This window comes from Pholis gunnellus (assembly GCF_910591455.1).
Source record: "Pholis gunnellus genome assembly, chromosome: 17".
Taxonomy (NCBI): Eukaryota; Metazoa; Chordata; class Actinopteri; order Perciformes; family Pholidae; genus Pholis; species Pholis gunnellus.
Window position 1 is genome coordinate 3,731,768 of NC_136544.1, and position 25,743 is coordinate 3,757,510.

Here is a 25,743-nt window from a genome sequence, read left to right on the forward strand (position 1 = left end):
CTCTCTACTGGCCATCAGAGGGCGACTCCTCTGGTTGCAAAAATAAGTCTGATTGTATAGAAGTCTATGATAAAATGACTCTACCTCTCACTTGATTTATTACTTCAGTAAATCAATCTCTAGTTTCAAGTCTTCTTCAATACAGCACGATGTTCATTTAGAGTCAAATAGACCATAAAGCAGAGTATGCTTTAGGGCGGGCTTACTGTGATTGACAGGTCACTGCCGCTACGTCACTCCTCCGCATTCCAAATATGGTAACTTCCGTTCATCGGTTGCGGAAAAAAACCAACATGGCGATGGCCGTACTCCAAAGAGGCGGACTCCAGGTTTTTATAACGATAGTCCACAAACCAACGGGGGACATCACGACGACTACGTCCACTTCACAGTCTAGTTTCTACTTAAAAACCTGTGGAGCTAACATTAGCAGAGTACATTCGCACCTCATTAACTATCATCAGCATTTCTACGCTAAGCTTGCTACTAACGGTGTACTGAAGGTATACACATGCTGCTTTTGTTTTGTAATTTTTGCCTTCTAGTTTATGGTTTACCGTTTACCAATTCTTTGTGAGTTCGGGGTAGATGGATTTGCCCTGACTTCACAAATAGGAACTCTGATTTGGGTGACTTTTGGGTGACTGTGGCTCAGAAGATAGAGTAGTTCGTCCCTCAGTCAGAAGATCGGAGGTTAGATCCCTCCGAGGTTAGATCCCTCCGAGGTTAGATCCCTCCGGTTAGACTTTTTGAAATTCCCTTATTTGCTTTCTTTCCGAGATTGATCTTAGCCTAGCTTAGCATACATACTGGAGACAAGGACAGCCAGCCTGGTTCTGTCCAAAGTTAAAAAAGATGCCTACCAACACTTCTAAATTTCACTAATTAACACAGAAATGTTAAAAAGACTAGTTGTTTTTTTGGCGTCTCCCTGTGACAGTGAGGTTGCCAGGTTTGGGACCTTTACATTACATCATGTACAGGTTTAAACAAACGGCGTCAAAGGTGTCCTTTTTTTTTTTTACATTCAGATAGAACCGGTCTAGCTCTTTCCCTCTGCTTCTAGTCTTTAGGTGACGCTAGCTAAACAACTCCTGACCCTCGGTCCGTACTCGTACTTTCTGTGCTACGCCTCATTTGTGACTGTAGGACTCCGTATGTCAGTCTGAGATTTAACCAGATAGTATTATCAATGCAAACATTAAATGTTTAAACGTGAACTCGAATTTTTGGCCACTTGGAGGCAGCGAAAAACAAGCTGTAAACACAACATATTATCACCTTTTAAGTTGATGTTGTTAACTTGTCAGCAGACAGTTTCTCATTGACACATCCAGCAGTTAAGGAGCAACATTGGCATTCATTTGGAGCGTTGATTGGCAAAATGAATTGCCAAAATGTGCCTCTGTTCTTTCGTCTTGACTCCATCCACGAGTGTCTTGAATATCTGTCTGTTTTTGACAAGTCGTATTGCTGCTTTCTTGCTAGTAGCTTAGCTCGCTAACTGGCTAACGGCTGCTTGCTGGCTGGTTTGGAACAGTCGTGCGTGATTACGTTGTTCTGCCCACGTAGTTGTTGAATTGAAAACACAATTGCATTTACACTTGTGTTTAATGTAGGGTGACACCGATCCGGCTATTTTAGTCCCGATGACGATACCTGGGCCTTGGGTATCAACAGATACTGTGTGGAAGTGACTGGGATCATTCTTTATGTTTGAGGCTACATCAGGCATGACTTAAACACTGCCTTTTTTTAAATGAAACAAAAAAAAATACATCGATATTAATTTACTAAATTGTCATTTATCGAAATAATGGTATCCAATACCAGATCGGCCATTGTCACTGATACGTGACCCAGCCATTTGAGTTAGTATCGGACCGGTATCGGTGCATCTCTAGTTCAATGTGGTCACGATGCGTCCCTGACCACTTCCGAAGATGGTTTGGCCAATCGGATCCACAATCCGTCCTCAATGAGTTTTGGATACTATCATAATGGCGATTGTGTTGCTTATAGCTGAATTTTTGTAATTTAATTGATATCTATTGTTTCCAGAATACCTTAAACCCCTTTGAACATGAAAGCTGAGCTTGAAACCTCAGTGTTGGGAACACTTTGGCCCAATTCTAACCGGGCCCCTACACCCTTTCCCTACCTGCTCCCACTCCATTTGTGGAATATGGGTCCGCCATATTAAGGGCCACCCCAAACCAATTAGCAGGAATAGGAAGTGGGTTATAAAACCCTCCAATAGGGGGTCTACTTTGCTGCTGAGTTAAGCAGCTGCTCTTACTAACCACATGCAAACATTTAATATTGTCATACAGATATTAACAACTTAAAAGCTAGTTTGTATTTAGGATCAATTAGACCCTTCTGTAGTCTAGAAAACAGTAGATGTGTTCATTTGATTGTTGAGTCTTGTATATTTATATTTATATACAACATATATTTATGATTTCTTTTTTTACCCCTATCAGCGACTATAGCCCCATCATTTTTATTTTCAGCTGTGTAATACTGACTTAACAGAACAATACTTTAGTGCAATAATTAAAATGTGCATTACACTGGTATACTAGTATTAACATTTATTTATACTGTATATTTAAACTAATATTATTTTTTATTTATACTATTTTCGCATTTTTACACACTTAATCATAGCTCCCCTTTTCTTTTATTGGCTCTGCTGTTTTTATATTGTAGAATACATACTTCACATATTTCTTATTTATATTTGTCCTCGTGCTGTTGTTAAATTAAAGTATAATGTACTTATTTTTACATACTAGATTTCTCTCATTTATATATTTCTTTTCTAGATTGGAAGTAACTTAACCCAATTTACCCGGGGGAATCAATAAAGGATTTCTGATTCTGATATTATTTCATAGAGAGAGAGAAGTGTAGTTTGCTGCTACAGTATAAAAAGTGTGCTTCATTCGGCCGTGAGTGTGACCACAAACGGAGGTTCACTCCGTCACGGAGTTGGAGGGTGTTTGAGGCTGGATTGGAACCGGGCCTATGTGTGACCAGACCGCGGAGTAACACAAAGAGTTCAGAGCTCACAAATGGGGCTAGTTTGCACTCGCGCACATGTGATTTGAATCTCCTCAACCCGCTGGCGCGCATAAAGTGCCAAGGCCAATTTCCCCCAAAGATCATTGAACGAATCTCTCCAACACATCACACATAACATAATAGGGAGCCTCGAACTCTGACCATGACCAAGTAAAAAAAAACGTAATGTCCTCTTCTGTTCTTTGGCTTGGGTTCTGAAATGTCCTCATCCTCCTCTCCACTTTGTTTGCAGTAGTAGGGACACTGTCTGCGCTCCCCGCCGATAAAATCTGACAACCATTCCAGTGTTGTATTACACTCCGTGTCAGCCACCAAAAGAGTCAACATCCCAGACATCAAATGATCTGCGCTTATTCTAGCTCGAGGCCGGTCATATGGATTTGGCATATGCTCCATATATATACATATATATATATAGAAAAACACTCATATATAATTGATACCATGCTCCATAAAAACTGAAGGAAAAGGGGGCCAGTGCTGCAGGGAGCGACATCAAACAATCAGTCTCAAACAAACAATAGAAAGATATGGACAGAGATACGCTTCATTCATTAACATACCCTTTTTTATCTTCTGGTTTCTTATTGTTGTCTAGCCCCTTTCAGGCTGATCACCATCGTCTGCGCGGCACAAATCTTTTCTTTTTTCTACTTTTAAATGACTCGAACTTGTCAGACAGAGGCAACTACAACGACCGTGTTCCGTGCTACTCTGTGATTACTCTGTAAAATACATCCTTCAGCTGCACTGGGCAGTTTAAGAGCTTAGCAGAAAGCCCCAGGAGCTTGACAAGGCCGCCATTTAGTGGGACAAATGGTTTCGAAAAATGGTTTCCCTCCGGTGTCCCCCCAACATATTAATGGTGACAAGCCAGAGGTTGGATGGCGAAGGCCGAGGAGTGTTTTTCTCAGTCACTTGGACGACTTGAATACTAACTTTCTTTCTTGTCTTTTTTTTTCCAACCGAGTGAACCACGTGGCCCTCGCTAAACAAAGTAAACGATGTTAATCAATCTGCATCAGAGATGGAGTGAAGTCACACACACAGGTGCCCTTCCCGTGTCACAGCGGGGGGAAAAAAGGGAAAAGACTCGAGCTGTAACCTCTCATTCCGAAGGATATGAATAGCCCCGCGTCTGCAGACCGCAGCTCGGCCGGCCCCGGGTCTGGGATTTATTACAGCGCCGTGTGTCTGCGCATGCATATTCTCCGAGTGCAATCCCGTGTCGCCGTGTGCATGTGCAAATGCTTAAGTCACCTAACGTCTGTTTGAATTCCCACCAAGAGACTGTTTACCTCACATGCCAGTTTAAATAGCATAACTTTACATTTCGTCTGCTGGCCACGAGCGATGTTTGTTCCTGTTTTGGGTCCATGATTGTTTCTGCTTTTAAGGTATGTTGAGAGACGGGGAACGTAAAAGTTCTGGAAAATGGGATTATTTTGTCTCTTCTATCCAGAAACCAAACTTTAAGCTCCCGGTCTTCAACTTCCTTTCCCCTTAAATCCCGAAACCAGAGTTATTTTCATCAACCTATAGCAATTTTTAGCCCTCGCCTAACAGGTTTAGTCGATATCCAAAAAACAGGCATTCAAATTTAGCCCGGCGAGAACCAATTTGTACCAGCTTGGACTAAAAAGTAGTAACCACGGGCCAGCCAACCAGCTTCCCATCCTCGATCCAGATCCTCAGTCTGTGGTTCCCTCCCTGTCCGTGTTGTCTGGCCCCGCTTGCCTCTAATTGACAGCAGAACCGCGATGGATGCTCATTCAGAGCCCGAGTCTCTGCTGGCGCGTCCCGCAGCATACAAATGAACCGCGCTGAATGGAAACAAACGCTTCGAATAAACACTTCAGCTGCATCGATCGCTGAATGCAGCGCAGCAACTTCGCAGCGCCGGCCAAGGGCCTTGTGTATTGTGCGCACATGCGGGCAGACGTATGGCCTCTGTATCCGCGAGTCCGTGCAGCGCGCGCGTGTGTGTGTGTGTGTGTGAATGATTTGTGCTGAATCAGTGCGCGCTGACAGAAAAGTGACCATGCAGGTGAAATAGCAGGGACAGGAAATGCCATTGTGTCAGAGTATTGTGTGCGGGTGTGGCGGCTGAACGCTCTGCTCCCCATTCAAGGGCCGGGGCCTCGGGCCTGCACAGCACATGGCTGCACACACCGTCAACTGTGTGTGTGTGTGTGTGTGTGTGTGTGTGTGTGTGTGTGGAATGTAAAGGTGAACGTTTTTTAAGTACATATCTGGTAGTTGGTTGGACTTGAGGGTGATTCATAAATAGGTCGATATGTAAGAAGCAGCTGGATGAGGAGGATTCTCACATCCATAATTAGTGTTTACAGCTTTGCAGCCAGGTTTTCTGTTTTTTGATTAATTTCCCTGAACATAAAGACAGCGTCGATGTTTGAATAAATGACTGTTGTGTTACATTTCAGGCATCTGAAACCTTTCTGTTGAACGAAGAACCCTCCAGAGGTCCTGGGATGCCTGAATGCTTTGTAGTATCAGATTCATACAGGGTATGCATTTATTATTATTATTATTATTATTATTATTATTATTATTGTTGTTGTTGTTGTTGTTGTTCATTTTACTATTATTATCATTATATATTATTAAAAAAATATTTAGCTATGGTTTTATTATTATTATATTTTTATTATATTTTTGATGTATTATATTTTTATTATAATTATTTTGTAATATCTCATTTGATTTAAATTGTTTTTATTATTATTATTATTAGTAGTAGTATTATTAGAATTATTCTTAGCATCAGTATTATGATTAGTGTTATGAGCATTAGTATTAGTATTCTCTTCATTCTTTCATGTGTTGTATTAAATGTGTTATTTGAGTCATTACTCATTACTCTGACTGACAGTCTGTTTTCATGCTCTCGGTAATTGCACCACAATCATAATGTCATTCACAGCTCCCTCTACTCAGCTGCAAACCATTACAATCATTATTTCCACACGCACATTTAAGAAGAAGAAGAAGAAGAAAAAGAAAGTGTGTGTGTATGTGTGGAGGGGGGGGGGGCGCCCTCGCCTCATGGGAGCGAAAATGATGACGATAATGTGCAGCATGCCTCGTTGTACGAAAGCATAAGAAAGTTAAAGAAAGTGAGCAGCTTTTCTGGGAAGAGAAGAAAAATCCTCCCAGCTCACGCGGTGGAGTTATAACGATCCACATAGTGATATAGAATGGTAATAAAAACAAAGGAGTGGGGACGGGGAGGGTGAGAGGAGTAAGGGGGGGGTGTATGACTGAAAATGCGATTGTTAATGAGTTGGGAGCCGGTTTTCTAGGCTACAGTCTTTGTCTCCCAGAGTTAAGACTCACGCCAAGTCTCACACAGAATCTGGGTTGCTACAGTGTATCGTGTGTCTCGGGGTGCAGAAACGAACCATTATGGCTGTAATTGAGTAGCGCGGCTGGTAGAGCAGCGTTCTTGGAGGGGGGGGGGGGGGGCTTGAAGCTGTATAGGATTCCAAGGGGGCAGCGGGTTCAAGAACATCCACAGGAGGGTGTCTACCTCCAGCTTCTCACCGGGAGGTCCTCTGTTGTGGGGGGAGTGCATCATGGGTCCATTCTTCCTCTCTTTATGTCTCTGTGCGTGTGCTCTTGGCTTACATGTCAGGCTCCCTGAGGTTGCAACTGAACTTGCAGGATGTGAGTTTGACGCCCTGTTTTGGAGGCGGTGTGCTCCTAAAGAGTGAGACGTTGCCGCGGCTTTGTTTTTCATTATCGTGACCCCTTAAAATGAGATGTCCACTTGCTTGTGGCTGTAGTGCGGATGTGAGATACGAGCAGATCTCTTTGTCAGATTGTTTCATTTGAAGGATTTTAAGAAGGCAGTAAGTATCCAAGATGTCCATCTAATCCAGTCGTTTCTGTCTTTGATTAAGTCCTTTAAAACCTCTGCGACAAAAACCTGCATGTTCGGTGAGCTCGTCCACGTTTCCAATATAAGATCAACTTGTTTCTAGAAACAAAGGCGGGTTACTGCTCCAGAATGAAGGAAATAGAGGTGGGATGTTAGAAAATTCATGAAATGGAAAGAAAACAAAGAATCCCGCACACTGTCCGGTATCGTTTTGGTCCTCAGACAAAGTTCAGACAGACTAACAGCCCCATGCATATTCAGACCGCAGGCTCTCGCCCGGGAAAATCAAAACGGACGCCAGCAACACTTTTTTGGTACGTATACAAATTAAGGTCAAGGAGCTCTTCTGATTTAAAAACACACGATACGGAGCTCTTCCATTTGCAAACAGACGTGGTAAATTCACCGATATTAAAGAAAGTAGGACCACCTCACATAATGTGGCCCTCAAGGGACATGAGAAATGAACATTTATTTTATCTGCGCCATGCGTACGAGTGTAGGGAGATCATGCGCCCGGTCCTGTGTGTGTGTGGGTGTGTGTGTGTGAGTGTCCGTCTGTCCGCGGCTAATCTGGCATACTACTGGACCCATCAGCCTAATATATTGTGTGCTCATTCATGACTGTGTGTTCAAGGACCTCTCGTGGTTGCAGCACTTTTTGAAAAAAAAAAACGATTCACTATTCTATACCGTCATTGACTCCTCACTGCTCTTAACTGGCCGGTAAATTCAACAACTTCTTCAGTAGCAAAAAGGGATTTACAGCAATCGGCTAGGCTGGAAACGAGCCTTTCCTTGTCTGTTGCAGGCCACATCTTGGGCCCTTGTCATGGCTCAAAAACTGCAATGCCTATAAAAGTTTGCTTTCTTTTTGAACCGGAGCATCTGCAGAATAATTCCAAACCCAATAAGTAAGGCCCGATAAGAGATGAACAAATCCCTGTTTTTGTTACCTATGAGTGAGCGGGGGGAACACATAGGGAAGCCTAATGGTGCGGGTCCACGAGACCCTTTTTTTTCATTGCAGCGAGCAGCGGTGCAGTCAGGAAGTGTTTGTGCGGTAGCAGAAGGCCGTAGCCTGTGTTCTTCTTTGTATTCATACACCACTACTATCCCTCTGTTGCTGAAGTAAAGCCGGAGAAATTGTTCCATTGCGTATTGGTTTCCTATTTCAGAGAGCACCTGTCAATCATCTATCGAGCGACACGCCCATTTAAGCGTCCTCTCACCCCTCACCGCCAAAATACGCCGCGAACACCAACCACACTGCCGTTCATTCGTACATACCACCCACATTGGAGCAATACAAAGCCCCTGTGATGTACCCCCCCAAGCTGGGAACCAATACTTTAAGCAGAGCCCTGCATGTAAACCGTGGTCCACCAGAGCTGACATCTGCTCAGCCAAACCCCCCCCCCCCCCCAGACAGACAGCCAGGTGTGGTATGATCCCTGGTCGTGCCATCACACTGCGCGTGTTTGTGTGCGATCATTTCAGGCAAATGTGCGGTTAGCTTCACCCTTGAACAACCTGTTCTGCAACACCCTCGCCCCGAAGTTGTCAACACATTAATATAAAGGACACATCAATCCCTCCTGATCGGTGATTTATTACCGAGGCCCTCTGCTTTTTTTTTTTTTTTTTTTACGCGACCATGAGACAGCTCCGAGCTGATGGGTGAAAGTCATTTTTACAGCGCGGTGCCACTCCGCAGCAGTGGTAAAATATGTAGATATGCAAAAGCGTGTGAAAAGCCCCAAAAAAAAAAAGCAGACCCACCAACCATAGCATATGGCCCTACCATGTGTTACTTAATGAGAGATTTACTCACACAGACCACTAAAAATGTGCGGCTCATTTAAGGAGCCACGGCAGAGGAGTGTTTTGCATGCAAGTCGGCTCCATAAAAGGAGGGAGGGAGGAGGAGGAGGGGGGGGGGGTGATCTTCGTCTAACCGCGCGCCGTGACCTTTTGCCCTCGTGGTGCTTTTTTTTTTTAACGACTCCGCGGCAAAAGAGAGCGGAGATCAAAAGCTTTGGAGGTAGTCAATGCACCTGCCTGAAGAGAAACCAAGCAGGTGTGTGTGTGTGTGCGTGTGTGTCAGAGTGTTAGAGTGTGTGTCCGTTTCATACTAGTCGTGTATCACTTTCACACGGAGGACTGCTGGTATTCCAACTTCGTGCGGCTGCGAGGCCGGGAGGTTGTACAGTTTTGTGCACACGCACTCTCTCTTTCTCTCTCGCGACCGCACACGTTTCTTCAACTGTCCCTGGCTCGCCCCTATCGCGGCCGCGCGCAGTAATTCGGCCACACGGATCCCTTTTGTTGGAGGCTTGCGGTGGACGTGTGCAAGCAGCTATAGGCCTAAAAGAAATCTCAGCTCCGCGTCTTAACAATGACTTGACTCCCACCCAGATTCCCCCACTGCAGACCACACTACTCATTGCCCAGTATTAAGAAACGTCTCCTTTCCTCGCGCCCCAATTTTGAGCACAATTTTCGTATTCTGATGCTGCGCAGTTTTCTCCCGCATAGTGAATGCATGCAGCGGGCTTTGGGAGACTCGCTTCACTGGCCTCAAAAATCCGCAGCTGCAGGTTCCAGACCGGGTCAGACATGGTTCGGTAAATACTTGTTAGGGGTTAATGCGTCGAGTCGAACGCCTGCAAGTGACTCTTAGGTGTATGACCCAGTGCACAATTTAGCTTTGTAATGCACGAGACTTACGAGCTAAAAAAACTCTGGAACTGAAATATTTTTTTCATGCAGCTTATCCATTACACATGTTATTAATACAGATATAGTCACGTGAAAGCTGCTCACATCCTGATATATATATATATATATATATACATAGATAGCTCTCTCTCTCTATATATATATATATGTATATATATTCCATTTTTGCCCCTCAGCTGTTTCACTACTCTGCTCTTATGTTAATGATGCGTTTACGTGTTCCCCTCCGAGTCCAGAAATGTAACAACAGCGCCGCTACACATACATTAAAACGCAACTGGTCTGCCTCATCCGGCCGCTATTTCCCCGTTCCCATAACATAACGTGGAGACGGGACGGGGGTCAGTAAACGCAACACGAAAGCACAACGCAGAGGTGAGAGCGGGTCGGGCAGATTACTCCCTCAAAAAAAAAGATTCACCATCATGTGAAAAGTCCCAAAAGAAGGCGTGCTCCGCGCAGAAATAGAAGAACAAAAAATCCGCCTTTATTTATTTTGTTTTTAGTGAGAATTCGTTTCGACAGAGGAGAGCGATTAGAAAAAAGAAAAAAAAGAAGAAGAAAAAAAGAGAGAGTCGTGCAAAGAGGAGAGAGGGGAGGGAGAGAAAGTTTTTTCCCTGAAAGTTTGTGCAAGCTTTCACTTTCTAGGCGGGGTTACTGTACGCTGCAGCAGCATGGAGTGAGAGAAACAGGACGGAGAGCGAATGCAATGCAGCACCACAGCGAGCTCCCATCCGACTTAAATACGCTCCTCTAGAACACAGCCATGTACTCCCCGTACTGCTTGACACAGGTAAATCCTCAGCTCTTCTTTCTTTGGGTCTGGGTTGTTCGTAGGTGTGTGTGTGTGTGTGTGTGGGGGGGGGGGGGGGGGGGCGCGGGGTTCTTTTTTTATTTTTTTCTATCTTCTCCTTCTGTATTGCGCTGCTTCTCGGGTGTTTCACGTGTGCTCGTGAGTTGTGCCGGAGCGTCTCTTTTCCTCGCTCCTTAAACTTCTCCCCTCAACTATGGAACTTCCCCGACGCTCGTGTCCCCCACCACCCCCCCCCGCCCTCCCCCAGGTTCGCGTCTCCGGGCGCGTTTCCGCTCCGCCGCGCCTGGAAGTGCACTTTCTTGTGCGTTTTTTTTTCCCATCGCACATGGGGTGCGATTTTTTTTTTGGGAGAGTAAAATGGCGCTTCTCCCGAAATGTATTTCATATAAAAAAAAAAAAAGGAGAAGAAGAAGAAGAAGAAGAAGAAGGAGGAGAGCCTGAAGGAGGAGGGGAGAAGAAGAAGCACAGAGCGCGCGCGGGGACAGACAAGAATGTGGACCGGAGTTTAACATTAACGGCTGTTTAAGATTCATTTTTTATAAAGAGTGTTATATTTTTTTTGGGGGGGGGGGGGTTGCAGGAGAGCAGGGCGCACACCGCCGCTTTTAGGGGCTGCATATCATGTGGAGCCGAGACCACGGGGGTGGGTGGGGTGGCGACACATTGGATCTGCTGGTGCGTGCGCGCGCGCGCGTGTGTGTGTGTGTGTGTGTGTGAGATTATAAACTGTGAAGAGCAGCGCAGACAGTCTTCCGAGAAAGGGTTTAAGAAAAAAAAAAGTTTCTATGTGGTTCTTTGCTGCGCTGGGGTTGACTATTATTGCACGTTTACTGCACTTGAACGCAACACGTGTTCACGTAGAGCTGCATTGATTTGGGACTTACAGTTCAGGCTCGTGTCTCTTTATAGTCCTGAGTTTAGGAGTTGTTTTTCCTGTTGCACTAAAATTTAGACCAACTTTACAAACTAAATGTCACACATTTTTTGATGTAAAATTGCTTCCTCTGACATCTTGTTTCTGGTTAATTAAATCTTGCCTTTTTTTCCAAGTTATTGATTTTTTGTGTGAACATTACATTTAACCTGCTAGTTGTTACTTTGCTGCTGTTGTTGTGGAGGACATGATCAGTGTCAGTAATCATTACGGAGTAGCAGTTTGAACTTGTGGGTGAAATGATTCTCTTCAGGTGTGAGGCATCTGCAGTAAATGTGACCTTTTGACCCGTCCGACCTGCTTTTCAGTCAAACTCTTTTCATTTGCTCTGCTTGATGATTTTTTATATCATCACTCTCAGTGTAAAAAAATCTCCCGTTTACAGAGAAAAAGAGAGGACGGAGTGAAAAATGTAGCGCTGCTCGCAGAACTTTTCCTTCCAGCGTTGGTGCAGCTCTTTTTTGCACATTTCAGAAATCCCTCTCACACCACTAATCTATATCTTTTATTAACTCATCAGCCCTATAAATACGTTTAAAAAATCATCTCTAGTTTTAAATATTCCCCTTGTTTTTTTGTGCAGTTTATTTTTTGAAGCTTTCCTTTTCTGAAGCCAACCGGTGGCAGCGACCTGGCCGGCTCACACAGCTGCTGGGAGTCCCATAAAGCCGACTTGTTTATCCCTCGTTGGCTGGCTCTGACAGCGGACTGCCAGGCCCTGTTTCATGTGTAATTCAGCCCTGATTTTTACAGCGCTTTTTTTTATTCAAAAAGAGACTTCCTCCGACTGACCGGCTGCCACCAGAGGCCGGGAGGATGAGTCGGTGCGGGCACAAGTCCTGTCTGGTTCCCATTTACAAAGGATCATAACTCTCGCTGACACCAGATTTTTTAAATTATCATTTCCCTTTTAATTCATTTTATTGGAGGAACTTTCATGTGCTGTGTTGACTCGGAACCTCGGAGGCTCAAAGTGACTTAGAAATGGACATAAAGTAGAAACAGATGATGCTTATTCGCCTATGAGGATATTTGTGTGTGTGTGTGTGTGTGTTTAGGATTATTTCCCACACAGGCCTTGATGACTTTATATGTAATTGATGAAGAATTTCTTTCACAGCAGATAACTTCTGAGCAAAAAGGAGCCTTTCATTTCTTTCTTTTTGTGTGACATAAATTCCCCCTCAGTTCAAGCTAGCCGGCGTCAGACGCTCACACAGTGTAATGCGGTGCACATGTTGCACATGAGGGCAACTCACAGTGCAGACCAGAACCAGAACCAGAACCAGAACCAGAACCCCTTCAGTCTTGTCTTGTTTTTTAATTTAATTGTTAAATGTTGTACCTTATATATATGTGTGTGTGTTGTGCAGAGAAGAAAACAGCTTTCCCTCTCTCTCTCTCTCTCTTTGTCCTCACACACACACACACACACACACACGCACACTCTCTCACACACACACACAGCATTCCCTTGCAGGCACATTTTTGTTTATTGAATTGCTGTTAATAATTAAGAAATTTGAGCTTGGACCTCGAATGTGGCACCAATTTGTAAACACAATCGAATGAATTATTAACTGTGATTTTAAAAAAACACACAAGTCTTGCTGAAGAGCAGCAGCGTTGCTGGGATGTGACGGACGGTGCGTAAAATGGAAGCAAATGACGGGGAGAGGAGTGTGTGTGTGTGTGTGTGTTTCATGTTGGATATAAAAACATCTATATTTAGGCTTTTTTTAATGTAATATTTAGGTTTGTGATGAGAAGTAGGAGCCAGCACCAGTACACTGTCTCTAATTTTTTATTTCCCATTCATCCATAAAAAAGTGAAGAAAATCATTTGAAGCCTATGAAGCGTATCTCCTGACGTCATTTTTTTCCTCTTGTAAATCTTCAATTAACAATCCTATTTATTTATCTTTTATTATTATTATTATTATTTTTTTTTTTTCTTTTCTCCAAAAGTGTGCGTTTGTTCTCGCAGGGCCACAATGACGCAGCACAAATCTGCAAAACCCTTCAAACATAACTCTTTCTTTTTTCATTGGATATTTGTAATGTGTTCAGTAGCTCTACTCTGCAGTTCATATATATTCTCATATATTGTTTTCACTGGTGCGACATTTTAACTGATTCCTTCCCTCTGCCCCCCCCCCTCCTCTGCCCGCCTGGACGCTGACCCCTGCTCTCCTAACACCCTCTCAACACTAAAGTATTACCCTACTCACCTTCTAAACAATGCCTTAGTGGTAAGTCCTATTTAGTCCCTACTTATTCCGCATTAGGTGTTTGTGTTTTTACGTACTCCATCTTGAGAAAATGTTTTTTTCTTTTGTGGGGGGATGAGTTATACTCCTGCAGGGCCCGTGCGGGAAAAAAAATGTTTCTTTTGCACACACACACGCACGCACGCACGCTCCATGAAAAGTTGCATTTTCTCTTTTGTGTTTTTTTTGTTGTTGTTGTTGTCCAGCCTGTTATTGACGATATGGTTTAAACCAGACGTCTTTTTTTCTTTTATATTGTTGCAATGCAGCCACGCTGCTGCGAAAATAGACCCAAAAAAAACGGTCTGCAGCTCCGACCACGTTGTGTTTTAATGTGCGCAGAGGAAGGTCCGGAGATAAATAGATATTTCAATACAAATATGACGCTATATTTATGGTATTTGAAATTGCCAGCCTTGATTTTGAAATTTGTCGTCTTTTTTTTTTTTGTTGCTCAAACTCTTTCAAACTTGTGCTGCACTTTTAAAAGAAATTCCAGGACCACGTCTTTCTCACGCAGCTGCAAGTTTCCTGTTTGCTCATTACGTCTATACAACAGTCGGTGTTTTTAATACGTTTTCTTATACATTTTCTTTACGTGACACGTGTGTGTCGCTGTCGCTCCGAGCGGATGTATTGTGTTTTTTTCTTACCTTCTTATCAGAAAGCAGTGTTTTTACTGAAAATATATTTTTAAAGTGAATGTTATCAATAGCTGGACTTTGAAGAGTTAGCTTTACATTTACAAACGGTTTGATAATGAGGTGGTCCCTTACACGTACCCCCCCCCCCCCCCTACCCCTCCCCTCTGTCTCTTTCCAAGGCCTGCAAAATGAGTTGGAACAGCTGTTCAGAGGATTCAAAGCTGATGGAACCACAGTCTGAATAAACAGAAAATGTTGGATTTTTTCAGAATAAAAGGCGGCACATAGATATGCGTGCGTCCCGTACACACGGACATGCAAACGCGCTCCTAAAGCCGTTGGTTTCTTCATGCCGAACCCATAGCTAAGTCCCGTCCCTCGAACCCAGACCCAGCTCCGATCGGGGCTCCGACAGCTATCCGGCTCTGCTCCATGGACGCCATTTTAGATTCATTTTTCAGGCGGGTTTTGTGGATTTCCAGCCAGTCGTGGTTAAATAATGAAGATTAATGATGATACTCGTAATGTGGAGAGGTTGGAGTGAGATAAATACGTTTGTAAAACGTTACGTTCTCTACATAAAACCGGTGGAGCTAACATTAGCAGAGTACGTTAGCACATAGTTAACTAGCGGTAGCACTTCTATGCTACGCTAGCTACTGAAGGTATACTGAATGTCTACACATGCTGCTTTTGTTTTTGAATGATTTTGAGAGTTGAATATAGACCTACCCAGCTTTACAGTAACAGTGTTTGTTCCTTCATTGCATTGCCTTCTAGATAAAGTACGATGGAACACTCAAAGGCAGAGTTCCAACTTGTGAACTTGGGGAAATTCTGACCGCCGAGTTGTCTGGAACGCTCCTATCTTCATCTTTAACCTGTTTTCACTACTGAATCTCTTTGGATAAATCCTTTAAATGCATATTGTACTCTTTTGTCTGCTCCTCTCTAAAATTGCTTTTTTTGTTGTTTTTTTAACCAGAAATTAGATCATATTTCTGCAGTTAGTGACAGTGTGGGCTCCATGGTAGCGGTGAGTTGCTATTGAGCTGGGATGCCAGTAACCAGGCGGCTGTGTTTCTCTTTAAAATATTTTTAAGCCAATCGTTGCGGTTTCACATTAACAACCAGCACCGCAGTCACATAGCGAGGCCTTAAGAATCGGTCTCGTTGCCCGTACGCTTCATTATGGTATCGCTGCGGGTTTCGGTTCGGTTGCACACAAGTTTAATCATCTTAATTCTGCACATACGGCCTCAGTGTAACTCACTGATGCCCCGCTGCAAAAATAAGTTTAGTCTGTGGATAAAAGCGAGCCGGCAGCCAGTAAAGCACTCTGCTCTTGGACACCAGACAGAAGAATGAACTCATAGTACACTTGATTGACAGGTGGGGCGGATCCATTGTGCTCTCTTGTAACCGAGTTGTGTGCGCACACGTGCGAGGAGGGAAGACCGGCGGCGAAATCGGAGTCCCGCGATTGGCCATGCTGCTGTTTTGTGCCGCGCAGGCAGCGCCGGATCTTTTCCCCCCTCATCACGGGACGCCGGGAGGTCACGATGCCAGACGCTCGCCAGGGGACATCATGTTCCTCTTACTTATTCATTCACACCACGCAGCCAGTTACAGGGCCAAGCCGCCGCAAAAACCGGCACCATTAAAAGACTCAAGTATTTTACACACTGAACTGTGGCTTGGCCCATTTAAGGTGGCAGTTGTTGTGTATTTCTGTCCGGGTGCCGGCAGCCCTGAAACAAGGAGGTATAGCATCCCAGAGCTTTTTGTTATCTTTGCAGCTTCGAAATCGGTAGCATGTTGTGGATTATTTGCATTCTGAGCATATAGATGAGAGGCTTATGAAGGTTTCTGGGACTAATGCCTTTTCCAGCGATATACATTTCTCTGTGTTTATTGTCAGCTGGTGACTGGGGGCCACCGTGCATCAGCAGGATTGAATTTACGGCAAGTCTTGCAAAAAAAAAAAGAAGAAATTCAGAGCTCTCGTCGTCGGCGAGGACAAAGACGGGATGAGCCGGGCGCGTTTTGGCAGCGGGCGATATAGATTTGAATTAAGTAGCATGTAGTTTTTTATCTCAAGCTGCATGCAGAGAGTGGCAGAATCCAACTGCGTCTCATTCAGTATCAGCACAGCTGTCCCAGCATCCGTGGAGAATGGATTCCTCCTGCTATTGCCATGGGAGGCTCCAGCCAAGAAGAATGGGAGGATATCCAGTGTGTGCGCTTGTGTTTTAAAAGGAAGGAGTGAGAGGAGAGAGTGAAACACTGGCGTGTCTGTCTGTGTGTGTGTGTGTGTGTGTGTGTGATTTTGCATGTGTGTGTCATGTTGTCTCCACCCGCCTCACTTTTCCTTCGCTCATGTCACCTCTGGCACGGATTAGTCTTTGGCACAACTCTGGCAGTGCCCGCGGCCCCAGTGCAGTCCTGTGGTCGCCGATATGTTGTGCTGTTGCCATGGCTACTGAACACACACACACGGGTGCTAAATTACATAATTGAGCGAGAATATACAGAAGAACCCAAAATACAAAGTGTATAATATGAGAGCAGAGAAAAGGGGGAAAAGATACCCTCTCAGAAATAAAGGTGCTTACTAGAACCATAAAGTGTTCTTTGGCTTGTCCCCATATAGGAGAACCCTTTTTGGTTCCCGGTGGAACCGTTATAACCTTTCAGAGGGTTTTACCTAGAACCCAACATAAAGGGTTATACTCAGAACCATCTGTGAAAGGTTCCACCAAGAACCTCATATGAGCAGTGCTTGAAGTAGACTGGTACTCACAGGTAGCTAGAACCCACCCGGTGACAGAGTTCGACTGAAAATCCTTTTATATTCCAAGAGTTCCATCTAGAACCCACCCAGAGAGTTCTACAGAGAAGACTTTCATGTTCCAGGGGTTTCATCGAGGAACCACCCAGGGTTCCTCAAGAGGCTCCTAAAGGTCCTGCGTTGATGTGGTGAAGCCAAACCCACAAGAATCAGAGTTAACATTCATAGTTTTTAAGGGGTATGGGCAGAATAACGTTCTCTTCCAAAGCGGTTCTATTGGATGAAGTGTTCTCAATCGAACCGACAAGAAGCCCTTGAAAAACCCTTTCTTCAGAAGCCAATGGTTCTGGGTAGAACCTCAGCCCTTAAGGAAGAACCTTTTTTTCAACCTGTAGAGTGTATAGCGTTTTGTGTGTATTCATTTAGAAACCACCGAGAGAAGTAAGTCTTTACCAGAACGGACCGTGAGCAGACAAACAGAAAGTTATCGTTGAATATTTGAGAGCTTTGTCATAGCTGAGCTTCAGACACACCAGTACAGCATGTTCCTCCCTCTGATCCCAAGTCTGGACTCTGACAACAACCGTGCCGCCATTATGTGGCTGTTCGGAACGTTGTGACAACCAATATGACAGGGCAATTGAGGGTAAGGTGTTTGCGGTGACAATTAGCGGTGTTTGTGTGTGTGTAAAAGAATGACACACAGCGTTAGTATGACAGAGGGTGTGGCACCGAAGGTTTACACAGATGAGAGAGACACACACACACACACACACATATTTCTTTCTTTACTCTCCTCCTGCTCCTCATGGGCTTCAGTTTGTTTTGAATAGATCTTTTATCCGTGAGAGTATCAGCGACATGTCACATTCAAGCCGCCATATTTTTGCCAGGCTTTGCTTGCGCTGGAGTGGCCTTCAAGGGCAAAACTTTTGAACCGCAAAGTGGCGCATCGTTTAGGATTCATGAGTGTGTCGTGGTATTTAAAGCCACACATACGGAATTGTTAAGACATACGCAAAGAAATGCTCCGCACATGCATCATTCTGCACAGTGAAGCTCACAACATCCAGGAGAAGGAAGAGGCAATAAGCAAAACTTATATAAGTGAATAATTGCCGTATATTCTTCAGTGTTTTGCTAGTTTTGTTCCATGTCTGTTGCTTAAGAAGACAGACCGAGAAACGTCTCCGAGTGTGCTTTGTTAGATTTTTAACTAATGCCACCGTCAACACACGGAGAGCGAACGGAAAGTAATTCTCGGCTCTTCCTTTTTAATCAACAAGGGACGTTTCAGTAAAAGATATTGAATTTCCAAGATCTTTTATTGTGTTCCTCAGAAGAAGAACGCAAAAGGGCTCGTCACCGGGGGCAAAACACGGAGCGTGCGACACGCCGCTGTATCCTGGCGTGTCGCAGGTCAACAGAAGTAGATAAGAGAGAGAGTTGTTGTTGTTGTTGCGGATCATTGACGGCCCACTCAAGGTCACTTCGGTGTGGGCAATCCGGGCATGTTGTTTGGCCCGTCCTGCCTGTCTGTCTGACCTACATCTCACTGCGCCGGCTAAATATATACAGTAGGCCCCTCCATTACAAAGCTCGGATTAATCCGGATGAAATCTGAGCACCGTGTCACTCTCTCTCCACGCGTTTGACTGCAGCCTTCTCTTCTACAAACCTCCAACTCAATCAGTCCAAAAAAAATAAAAATAAAAATTAGCAAAGAAAAGAAAGGCAGATGCAGACATTCACACAAATATGGCACACGCATGCACATTATCATCTCGTGAATAGGACCGGAGCTGTAGCCACAATAAGTCCACCCATTCAGAAAATGGAAATCCTCTGCACATTTGGCGCACACAGTGCGTCTGTTTGAATCCAGAGCCTAACTATGTATATGAGCTATATTCTGTTTCCGTCATGCATAACGCACCTGCACATACTTAATCACACGAGGCACAGGTGTGCATTCTTTCAGATAAATATATCACACCCAGCACGACATGTGTTACAGCATGAGAGTGTGTGCGTGTGTGTGTGTGATACAGGACAGTGGTTTCCAACTCTTTTTTTTTTTTTTTTTGTCTGATGTTCCCCCCACGGCCATATCGGATAAACTCAAGTGAATATGATTACTTCATTCTTTTGGTCAATTTGCATTTGTAGAATGGCAGAAGCTGAACATCTAAATAATTTAACCCTTACTTTTAGCTAACTATTTTAGCCATAAAACTATTACTTTATGCTGTCTAACAATTTAAAGACTGGGAATGGAAGACTATATTGTTACCCAAGTTACGTAGTAGTTTAAAAAAAGACTCTTGACATTTAGTGTAAGTTGAGAAGAACTTATATATAAACTTCTCTTTGACTTCTCTTTAGCAGAACCTGCAAGTAAATATCTCAAAATAATTACTTTAAACTAACTATTTCAACAGTGTATCCATTACTTTTAGCTAACTATTTCAACAGTTTAGCTAATACTTTAAGCTAACTATTTCAACAGTGTATCCATTACCTTAAGCTAACCGTTTAATTGACCTGTTTGTGCTTGCTAATGGTTTAGGCTTCTCTGCTCGCTTTCAAACTAGTTTTCACACACTTTAATTAAATCACAACACCTATGCCGCATTTCCACCGCATGGTTCGGCACGGCTCGGCTGGACTCACTTGGAACCCTTCCTCTTTGGTTTTCCATTGGCACAAGTTGTGGCTAGTAGGCTACTTGGTATACTTGGAGTTTATACTGGGAGGTGGAGTTAAAACACTGCAGACTGCTGATTGGTCAGAGAGAACACGTCATGCGGCGTCGCTCTGACGGGTTCTCTCTGACCAATCAGTGGTGGCTACTATGTTACGTGGAAAACGAAATTGAGACAAGCCCCTGGTACCAACATTGAGTAGAGTTGAGGCCCACCATGCAGTGTAATTTAGCCATTAGTAGGTAGATCTCTTATATACGTGGCAATTTTGTATTTCTAAAATGTGTTCAGTTACTCCTCGATCTTTCCAGGGTTTCCTCTGGTTGGGAATCTCATGTTAGAAGCCAGCACAACACACATTCAGGGATTAATCTATGGCTTCCTGCGTTCCCTCCATCCATCCATTTATTACCAGGCAAAGCAAACATCCCTGCACACCTGGTGAAGCCTAGAGAGGCAAATGCAATCATTTGGACACAAAGGACAAAGACTCCATCAGGCCGTAGTTAATTGGGAAATGGCGGTGGTGTCAGGAGGGGGGGTGGGGGGGGGGGGGATCGTTCAGCCGTCAAAAGGGATGACATCACGCAGTGATGCCGCTCCATGATGTCACTGCATTCATCATCTTTTCACCGCTTTTTCGGCCTTCCTTTAAGTAGCGGCGGGATAAAGAGGCATTGATTGGCTCGTTGATTGTGCCTCGGATTTCCCCGAGGCTTTCTTTTCATCATCACGCTGCATTACCTCATGCCGTAGCAAAAGGCGAAACAGTTCCAAGTAGAGTCCTGGATATGTTGATCCGGCACAGGAGATGAAAACCGACCATGCAGGAGTATAATCCGCATCGGCTATTTAGCAGATAAGATTACGAGCCCCGGCAATGATTATATCCACTACTTCAACCCGGGCATTAACATTTGCTTTTATTCTCTTTCCCCGGGAACGTGGCTCAAAGGCTTGTGATTGGGCTTGATAGGCATTTATTGGGTTAACGTTGGGAGGGAAAGTCTTTTCCTGTCCCGGGGGCGGGTGGAGGAACGTTGACGCTCGGAGGCTTGCGAACCTGCGAGTCAAACAGTAATGAAAACAGTTGTGACCTGATTTTCAAGAGCTGGGGGAAAAGAAACACAAGAGTCGATCGGGGAAGGAGGATTTCTAGTTACAGACAAAAGCATGTCAGGCAACAATATGTTGGATGATTCTTTCCTTTCTTTCCCTTGCCCTTTTTCTTTCCTTTCATTCTCTCCCCCCTTACCTTCCCTCTACGTTTTCTGCACTTGTATCTAATTCGGCCACCCCCTGTCCAGCAAGGAATCGCTGTCACCCTCAGGGAACAAAGGGGCCTGAGCTCGGCTCTTCGGAGCAGGAAGTTGGCGCGGGGCCAAGGGTGGAAAATCTATACTTGGTTGCATAATATTACATATCTTTACCTCAGATGAACTCTTGTGAGGAGGGCCTGGCAGCTGTGAGCAAACAGAGCCGGAGGGCGGGAGTTTATTAACTGACTCCGTTTGTGTGGAGGCGTGTGTGTGTGTGTCGGGTATGAGTGCGCGCTCTATGCTTCTTGTGACTTGTGTTCGCCGGCTGGCTGAGGCTGTTTCGAGACCCCCCTCGACAGTCGAGCAGAGTGCAGTAGAGTCAAACAGACCCCTTGTTGAAATGAAACCAGAGCGGAGTGGAGTGGGGCAGAGGAGGGCCGAGCAGGGCTTTCAGGGTTAGACCCGAACACCGCTCTGCGGCTTCTCCTTTTTGGCCCGGTCGACCCGAGCCGTTCCCCGACTCGCAGCTGCGCTCCGTGATGTAAACTTTTACGCTCTGTTTAGGCTCAGAGAAATAGCTGCAGGATTAGTATGCGTTACATGGGAAAGTTGTGTATTTGACTGGAAAAAATAATTCAGCGCAGGGGTGAGGATTTTGTGTCACTGCTGAGATGTAAAACCCAGATGGAGGCCCCCGGTTTTAATGAGTTCACGGTAGCGAGGGACAAACTCCGCTCCTCAAACGCCCTCTGCGGCAGTTTATGAATACGCAATCGGCCTCTTCTGTTATTAAGAAACACACTTTTTGTTTTCTTCTCGAGCTCTGCTGAAAGGGAACGGACCCCGAAAGCATTTTGAGGCCGTCCCGACGTGTCAAGCCGCTGTCAGTCAGTGCGAAAAGCCCCACCGTGAAACTCGAACCGGGCCCCATTATGGTCATCATCTGGAATAAAGCGCAATCATCTCCGCCACCTGAGCCAAGCTGCGGAAAACGACTCTTGTAGGCCTTCTGGGCCTGTCTGTTAAAGAGTCGCATACCGATTCACATTCACCCCATTCATCTGAGTTACTTACTTTTTCATCCCTCTGCCTTGTTTTTCCCCCTCTCTCCATCCGCGCACCTGAATAAAAGTATTTCCAAGCTGGAGTTAGGACTCATATGGGGACCACAAATCGGCCGTATATTGCAGCCAGGCGGCGGAGATTTATGATGAAAGTGAATGGGGATGGTGTGGGCGGGTGTGCAGAGGTGCATATTATGGGGCCTTTTTTTTTTTTTTTAACTTGGGGGAGCTGAAGGCCTTGAGAATGATGTAGAGGAGTGAAACAACCTGCAGAATAATTTATTCCAGCTCAGAAAGACAGAAAGATTCGAGAGAGAAACGCGGCAATACGGAGGGAAAGAAGCGAACGGGGGTAACGGGCGGGAATGAAAGAGGTCTGTGTTGTAAATACAGTAGACCGGGGAACGCTCCATGTCCTTTTTTATTTCTCCTTGCAGCACGATTTGTTTGATTTACTCTCTATCAATCAGCGGAGGATGTGTATAAACGAACTTGAAGTATATTTGAGAAAAGCCTCTTTATGGCCGTGGCTGTTTGTATTCTCCTCTTACTTTCCTTGGAAGCGGGCCGTGATTAAAACCGGCGATATAGGCGTATTGTGTTTCCTGGGGGATTGGAAGGAATGCAGAATGCATCATAACCATATTACACTAGTTAGGAGCAGTGCGTGTTGCCAAGCCCCTGGATACAGGAGAGGGTAGACACAGCTACACTGAAGGGGGGAACCGAGTCCCCCGCGAAAGAGCCAGAATCCCACAACTGCAACAACACCAGAGGACACCCGACACCGGTGGACTGTGTTTGACATTTCGTATGATACACACAGCACCGAAGACTCCGCTGCGTAAAAAGGAGAAAGACAAGCTTTTTCGCTCTCTGTGAAAAACTTAACAGAGGAAACCCACGGTAAAAAAAAAAAGAAGCAGGTTCTGTGTGGATGTGCGCCCGAGCGCCTCAGAATCCGTTTGGCATTTTTTGTTGTGAGGGAAGCATGTTGCTGGTGGGACTTTGGCCTGCACAATCCCTCCTCTGTTAAAACAATGCTGCAGTTGTCCTCCCCTAACCTAATTACTCCCTCCCGGGGGAGAAAGGCAACAGCACCAAATCCCATAGTTAGGAGCTCTGATCTGGGCCCTGCTGTAAGAAAAAGGCCTCATTCATCTCCCTCCCTCCTTCCACCGCACATGGACAAACCGACACACACACACACGTTCCATTTTTTTCCTCTGCGATCGGGTTTGACCTGATGGAAGCTAATTACGATCTAATACTTCCTGATATTCCTCTTGATATCTGTTTTTGTTAACGTCGCGTTATTGTCCTTAATTCATTGATGCGGACGGCGTAATTGCATCTAAAGGGTTGGGTTCAGTTTTAGAAACAGTCTAAGGTGCATGTATAAACTAAAACAAACCTGCTAACTTTACCCAGTACCAGTGGCTTATTTGGACCCAGCGGTTTTTAAAATGTATCATTATTTGGTTATTTACCGAAACTAAAATCTGCAGATTTTGACTCAGTGTTTGATGCAGGGTCCGGAGGGTTACTTCAAAAATGTATTCAATTACTAATTACCTGTTAAACAATATAGTCAGTAACATAATCCATATATCACAAAATTAAAAAGTAACTTGCTTACTTTTGAATAACCTCTATATCAAATATGCAAATAAAGACAAGAAAAAAAGACAAATGCTGAAATTTCACCATTGTTTTCTATGAAAAGCAGAAAAGAGGAACAACATCACGGTTCAGTGAAAGTTCGGCCTCCCGGCTGTAAAAATGCTGTCACCATCCAAGGACTCCAATTGTTTGGCACATTAGTGTTGCCGGATTTGTTAAACTTGCGGCAGCAGCAGCAGCACCCACGTAAATGAAATAGAATGAACCCGGTTTGTCCTGTGTCATGTTTGCTGGACCAGAAAATTCGAAGCGGATTGCTCACCTCCGATGAGAACCGTCTCTTCACGCCTCACGGCGAAAAGAATGATCTTGATGAGCTGGAAAGTGCCCAAACAAAACTTTCACTGTACTGTGATGCCCCCCCCCTCCTGCTTTACATACAAAATAGTGGAGGTGACAGTTTTTCTTTTCACAAACATTAGAGACTTGTGTCCTGAAGGCATGTGCATCGTAGTATATCCTTCTGTATTTTATGCTCAAATTGTAATCCTGCTAATAATCCCTATTTTTACTTAATGCATTGATAATGTGATTACGTCTTTTTTTCTGTACCAGTGACGGTATTACCTCGTTTATGTATTCCTTTACTTCCCAAGCTCAAGTTTTTCCTTAAATGCTTTTTTAGAAAAGTGAACCCAGTATTGCATTAATTTGTACCCAGTGTTTACTGTTGAGTTATACATCCAAACTAAAATAGTTTAAAACACTAGCACTGGTTCAAAAACAGTTGGTGCTATATTGACCCACGCTGGGTTATTTCTTTTGGGTTGTACAGTTTGTGCTTGAACACAATAGACACGTTTGAAACACACAGTCTTATTTCTATTCGTGGCGCATTCACGAGTGTTGATCGGAGTAATTTGTTGGAAGCAACTTTAAGCATTTAGGCTCATGTAGTCCGTGTGGACGTTGCCGTTAGCTCTTTAGCTTCACGCCTCTCCTTTGTTAGGCTTCTCCCTCACCCTCCCTGACCCCCCCTCGTCTTTCATCGCCGCCCTCCATCACTTACTGGCACCGTGTTGGGTTTAGAAAACTTTATTACTGTAACTTCAGACAAGGAAGTCCGTATAGGAAGCGGCGGAGGGGGGGAGGGATGTGTGTGTGTGTGTGTGTGTGTGTGTATGTGGTGGCATAAACAGAGTAGAGGAAAGGGTGTTAAAGTCTTAATTCTCCCTCTACCAACCTGTTTGTTTTTTGTTTATTTGCTTCTCCTCTCTCAGGAAGATTAGAACGGCCATTGTGTGGAGGCTTGGGAAGTAAAGCTGCTAGTTTATATTTGGAGATTGTTGCGGTGCTGCGTTGTTGGTCTAGACTGTGAGGGTCTCTGTTTGTTTATCTGGGGAGGGAGAATTCCATTTGTTGCCACTGAGATCGAGACGTCCTCGGACCCGTTCAGCGTACATTTTTTCTTTTAAAAAGAGAGACCACTTAACGTATGACAGTTCTAATGCTTACATCGACTTTGTGGCCATTTTTTTATTCAGCGTTGTTGCTGAAGAATATGTGTAACAGATCACATGCTACACTCGGGGCATATAAGGAGATAGTGGTGTTTGTGTATATAGTGTGTGTGTGTGTGTCTGGTCGTGCAGTGTTTGTCTTAGGGCCGAGCTCCTTTCCTGTGTTGTGTGTTGTGTGTGTGTGTGTGTGTGCGCGTGTGTGGGCTCCAATGTGTCCAGCTTGTGTGGACCCAGCGCCCTGTTTGTGCGGCTCGGCCTGCGGCAGGAGCGGAAGCTCTGCTTTAACAGCATTAGCAGGGCTCTTCCTTGTTAACCCTATCACCGTCCTCCAATTCATTAGCCCCCGCGTCCGCTCTTTATAGATCCAAGTTCTCTTTCTGTCTGTC

The 25,743-nt window shown here is 44.6% G+C and overlaps 1 protein-coding gene across 8 annotated transcripts in view; it reads left to right on the forward strand.

The window, feature by feature from the left end:
- The window catches only part of nfixb (nuclear factor I/Xb), a 128,906-nt gene that overhangs the window by 5,616 nt on the left and 97,547 nt on the right, over positions 1–25,743 (forward strand). For 6 of the 8 annotated variants that reach the window (XM_079176776.1, XM_079176782.1, XM_079176780.1 and 3 more), the window contains exon 2: positions 5,535–5,618. In XM_079176776.1, coding sequence (XP_079032902.1) covers positions 5,535–5,618 — 84 coding nt within the window. Of the gene's footprint in view, positions 1–5,534; positions 5,619–10,103; positions 10,527–13,697; positions 13,734–25,743 lie in introns of those variants that run through there. The other 2 variants (XM_079176777.1, XM_079176779.1) reach the window with 2 other exon arrangements.